At 35.7% G+C, this 5570-nt stretch overlaps 1 protein-coding gene across 1 annotated transcript; it reads left to right on the top strand.

Annotated features, from left to right (window-relative positions):
• The first annotated feature begins 2042 nt into the window (after window positions 1–2042).
• On the top strand, window positions 2043–4926 carry LOC18041796 (disease resistance protein At4g27190). Its single transcript, XM_006432548.2, has 2 exons — window positions 2043–4710; window positions 4823–4926. Exons 1-2 carry the CDS (start codon window positions 2043–2045, stop codon window positions 4924–4926), a joined length of 2772 nt encoding a protein of 923 aa, XP_006432611.2.
• Window positions 4927–5570: the final 644 nt, after the last annotated feature.

The following is a 5570-nucleotide window of genomic DNA, read 5'->3' as shown; positions in this document are numbered from 1 at the left end:
ATTTATTTATTTTTGTTTTGTTCTTGAATATGCATTAATCAAATCATATATTGTTGATCTTACTTTGATGATTTGCTGTTCGGTTTCTCTCTCAAATGATTTTTGTGTGTTTCCGGTATCTGCTTTTATGAAAGAAGCCCTAAAGTGCATGTGGATTTTTAAAAAAAGATTGCATATAATTATCCTATACGTGCGTAAACAGGGCAACAATAACCAAATACATGATATAAAAAAGGGGTGCTTGATTAATGCTTTTTCTTCTGCAAGTCAATGTTATTATTCTCATCAACCCTTTTCTTACACATTCCTCGGCAGTTACCGGTGATCTTTTTGCTCTTTGAGGTTGTTCTTAAATATTCAAGGCCAAATGGAGAATCTCACCAACTCTCTAATCCCAGATAATTAAAGAGGTGCACATTTTCCAAATCCTCTAATGTGTGTGTTTGTGTATAGTAGATCTTTGATCTTGACATCTGTTCTTTCATAATTTCCATCTATTTTCCAAGAAAAAAAATTTCTCTGGTTTGTTTTAATATTGAATTTACTTTGCATGAGTTTTAAGTTATTGTTCATTGTTAAAGCCTGTGCTCTTATTATTTCGTTTGGTTAACTTGCATTCTTCCCCCCCCCCCCCCCCCCCCCCCCCCAAAAAAAGAAAAAAGAAAAAAGAAAAAGAAAGTTTTTAAAAAGATTATAGGTTTCTACTCAGACCCTTGAAACCTTTTAGCTTTCCGGTAATACCAAAATCTCTAATCCTCCAACAAATGAAAGCTAGGAAAAAAATGTCCTAAAGTTTAATATCTGTTGCCTTTGTATCAATATTGCCAGTTTGTTGTCTTTTATTATATTGCTTGTTTGTCATTTTATTTGATTTACTTTATATCTAAGTTTACTTGAAGATTAAATATCAGTAGGAAAAGCCCTTTTTCTAAAGCAACATACAGATTTTAGAATAGGGCTCAGCCACATGAAAATGTTTACATTGTAGTATCTCATATCAATAATCTAAAAACAGCCAATCCAACAAGTTCAAATTCAGTCAAATCTAAAAATGATTGCTTTTAAGGAGTACATGATAGCTATTAAAAAGATCTTTTAGGCAGAATTGAAATGCAGTCAATCGTAAATCAACCAATCCAACGAGTTCAAGTACAGAGTCAATTGAACAAATTCATCACTTGCAGAATTAAGCTTATCTTCCGAAATTGAGTTGTTTCCATTAGAAATTTTCCCATAGTCACGAGCACTATCATCAAAACAAGATTATTTGTATAGGAACAAGAGTTAAGGAAAAAAAAAAAAAGGTAAAACAAGATTCCTCTGTTTTCATTCCCATTTTTTTTCCTTGGTGATTGAAAAATTTTATCTCTAAATTTTTATAATTTTCCATTAAGATTTATATTTAAATAAAGAATTAAAAAAATCTAATTTTAAATTTATGCATTGAATGATTATTATTAAATTCCCTTAAAATTGGTTACAATATCAATTAAATAACGCATAGAGTTATTGATCACTTTGTTAAAAATGATCATGTGTTCTATTTATATAATAAAACAAAAGATGGGGTCACACTTAAGTCTTGTTCTTTTACAATTCATTTGTATTACTCACTCTCATGAACTCTTTACTTACATTCGTCTGCAGTTAATATTCATCTTCTGGTCGTTCTTATATATTCAAGGCCAGCAGTGAAGGTCATTAACTCTTTAATAATTAAATAGGTACAATTGTCCAAGAAAAAATAGCCCTTGTTTGTTTTAATCTTGTCATTTAATTTTCTACGTACTGTTCATTGTTAACTTCTGTGTTCTTATGTAATATTAGCAATGGTTAATCTGCATCCATCTTACAATTTTTTTTTTAAATTGTTGGTTTTCCATTCAGGCCCTTGAAACCTTTTTTTAAAAAGTTGTTGGTTGTCATTTCTTTCTCCGTCTTTCCCCTAGTTCATTTTAATTTATTTGAATCTAATTTTTCCAACAGCTAATATATATATATATATATGTATGTATGTATGTATGAAAGCAACAGGCTAGGCAATGGCTGCAGACCTGGTTTCCACTACTTTTTCCGGCATTGTAACAGAAGGTGCAAAGGCATTGTTCGAACCGATTATGCGGCAGATCTCTTATGTGTTCAAGTACCAGAGCTACATAGCTGAGCTAAAAGTTCAAGTGAAGGAGCTAGAATATAAAAGAGAAAGGGTGGGAATACCCGTTCGTGAGGCTACTCAACAAAGAGATGAGATTTACAAGGATGTTGCAGACTGGCTTAATAACGTTGATGAATTCATCAGTGAAGGGGTTGCAAAATCCATCATTGATGATGAAGATAGAGCTAAGAAGTCCTGCTTCAAAGGATTTTGCCCCAACTTGATTTCTCGTTATAAACTTAGTAAACAAGCAGCAAAGGCCGCAGAAGCTGCCGCTAGTCTCGTGGGAAAAGGCAACTTCTCTAGTGTTTCCCACCGTCCTGCTCCAGAGAGTACAGAACATATGCAAGCGAAAGATTTCGAGGCCTTTGATTCAAGAATGAAATTATTTCAAGATGTTGTGGAGGCATTGAGGAATGATAAGCTCAACATAATTGGGGTCCACGGTATGGGCGGCGTGGGTAAAACCACGCTAGTCAAGCAAATTGCAAAGCAAGTTATGGAAGATAAGGTGTTCGATAAGGTCGTTATGGCTGAGGTAACAGAGAACCCAGATGTTCAGAAAATTCAAGACAAGCTCGCTTCCGATTTAGACTTGAACTTTGACTTGAATGATAGCAAACCCCACAGAGCAAAACAACTTTGTCAAAGATTGACGAAAGAGAAGCGAGTCCTCATTATATTAGATAATATTTGGAAAAAACTTGGGTTGGAAGAAATTGGAATTCCTTTTGGGGATGTTGATGAGAAAGATAGAAAGCAAGATCTAAGGAGACGCACGATAATATTGACGTCTAGAAGTAAACATTTATTGACCAATGATATGAATTCTCAGAAGATTTTCCTAATTGAAGTTTTATCAAAGGAAGAAGCATTGCAATTTTTTGAAAAGATCGTGGGCAATTCCGCAAAAGCATCTGCTTTTCAACCTTTAGCAGATGAGATTGTTGGAAAATGTGGAGGATTGCCTGTTGCACTGAGTACAGTTGCAAATGCTCTGAAAAATAAGAAGCTTCCCGTTTGGAAGGATGCGTTGACTCAGCTGCGAAATTCTAATCCAAGAGAAATTCATGGAATGGATGCAAATGTCTGCTCTTCCATAGAATTGAGTTACAACTTCTTGGAAAGTGATGAAGCAAAATCTTTGTTCCTTCTTTGTACTCTATTTGGTGAAGGTACTCCTATACAAGTTGCTTCCTTGTTGAGATATGGTAAGGGTTTGTTTAAAAATGTTCGCACATTGGAAAATGCAAGGAATAGAGTGGACGCATTGATCGACAATCTCAAAGCTTCATGCTTATTGTTGGACGGCGATGCTGAAGATGAAGTTAAAATGCATGACGTCATTCATGTTGTTGCCGTATCAATTGCCTCAGAGAAGCTCATGTTTAGTATCCCAAATGTTACCAACTTGAAGGAAGAGATAGAAAAGATCATACAGAAAGGTGCAATTGCTATTTCTATACCTTATGGAGATATTCAAGAGCTTCCCGAAAGGTTGGAATGTCCCCAACTCAAGTTATTACTGTTGCTTGCAAATGGTGATAGCTATTTGGAAATTTCACACCTCTTTTTTGAAGGGACGGAAGATCTCAAAGTTTTAAGTCTTAGCGGAATTCATTTCTCTTCATTATCTTCATCACTTGGTCACCTCATTAACCTTCAAACATTGTGTTTAGACTGGTGCCAACTAGAAGATGTAGCGGCAATTGGACAGCTAAAGAAATTAGAGATTCTTAGCTTTCGATATTCCGACATTAAGCAGTTGCCACTTGAAATTGGTCAATTGGCGCAGTTACAATTGCTAGATTTGAGCAATTGTAGCAGCCTTGTAGTGATAGCACCAAATGTCATATCAAAATTTTCTCGATTGGAAGAACTATATATGGGTGACAGCTTTCCGCAGTGGGATAAGGTTGAAGGAGGAAGTAACGCCAGTCTTGCTGAATTGAAGGGGCTGTCAAAGCTAACTACTTTGGAGATACAAGTTCAGGATGCCCAAATGCTGCCGCAGGATTTGGTCTTTGTCGAATTGCCAAGATATAGGATATGTATAGGAGAAGCGTGGGGCATCTGGCGCGCTAATTCTGAAACATCAAGATTGGTGCAGCTCCATGGGTTAGAAAATGTTAGCACTCTTTTGGAGAATTATGGGATGAAAATGTTGCTGAAGTTAACTGAAGATATCCGTCTAGAGGAACTGACGGGTGTTCAGAATGTTGTTCATGAATTAGATGATGGGGAAGGTTTTCCACGATTGAAGCATCTTTGGGTAGAAAGGTGTTCTGAGATTTTACACATTGTCGGTTCAGTTGGACGGGTTCATCGCAAAGTCTTCCCCTTGCTGGAGTCATTGTCTCTCTATAAATTGATCAATTTGGAGGCCATATGCCACAGCCAACTCAGAGAAGATCAATTTTTCAGCAACTTAAAGATTATAGAAGTAGAATCCTGTGATAAATTGAAGCATCTTTTCTCATTTTCCATAGCCAGAAACCTACTGCGGCTTCAAAAGGTCAAAGTGGCTTCCTGCAATAAACTGGAAATGACTGTTGGTAAGTGTTGAAATTAAGTGTTGGTGGATTTATGGACTTCGCCTCAATTATTTTGAAAAAAAAAAGACAACGACAAAGATTAATTATGTATATTGTTTTTGTTTGTTTACAGGACCCGACAGGGAGAAACCAACAACTTCTTTGGGATTCAACGAAATCATTGCTGATGATGATACTGCTCCAAAGGTGATAATTTTCTGTTCAATAATTAATTGATTAATTTATTATCACGATTAATCTTCGATCATCAACAGAATATTATACTAGACGGTTGTACTTGAAGGAACAAAAATGTACGGCTTTTCTTTGCAGGTTCTTCTTCCGAGCTTAGAGGAATTGAATCTCACGGAATTAAGAAACATCAAAAAATTATGGGCCGATCATAATCAAGGAATGTACTGTTGTCAAAATTTAACAAAGCTGTACGTGAGAAGTTGTGATCGTATGAAGTATCTGTTTTCGTATTCTATGGTTAATAGTCTTTTGCAACTCCAACATCTTGAAATATGGTCTTGTGAGTCAATGGAAGGGGTAGTCGACACCACGGGGTGGTCAGAAAGAGATGAAGGAAAGTTGATTGAATTAAAGGTTTTTCCTAAACTACACTCCCTGCAGCTCTATTGGCTTACAGAACTGACAAGCTTCGCCAATACAGGACATATTCATTCAGATTTAGTTGTTGAATTCCCTTCTTTGCTAAACCTCGAGATTGGTAATTGCAGTAATATGTTAAGATTCATCTCTACGAGCTCACCAGAAGACACCAATCATTCTGAAATGCAACCTCCTCCTCTCTTTGACGAAAAGGTTTTTTTTTTAATAAATAAAATTAATTTTAGTCACAATACTTAATTTGTCTT

The sequence above is a fragment of the Citrus clementina genome, unplaced genomic scaffold (assembly GCF_000493195.1).
Source record: "Citrus clementina cultivar Clemenules unplaced genomic scaffold, Citrus_clementina_v1.0 scaffold_5, whole genome shotgun sequence".
Classification (NCBI taxonomy): domain Eukaryota; kingdom Viridiplantae; phylum Streptophyta; class Magnoliopsida; order Sapindales; family Rutaceae; genus Citrus; species Citrus x clementina.
The sequence above is the reverse complement of the archived record's forward strand: the minus strand, read 5'-3'. Positions and strand labels throughout refer to the sequence as shown.

Coding starts and splice junctions, on each gene's coding strand:
- LOC18041796 (XM_006432548.2), top strand. CDS start 2,043: ATGGCTGCAGACCTGGTTTCCACTACTTTTTCCGGCATTGTAACAGAA. Junction 4,711..4,822: donor TAAACTGGAAATGACTGTTG/GTAAGTGTTGAA, acceptor GTTTGTTTACAG/GACCCGACAGGGAGAAACCA.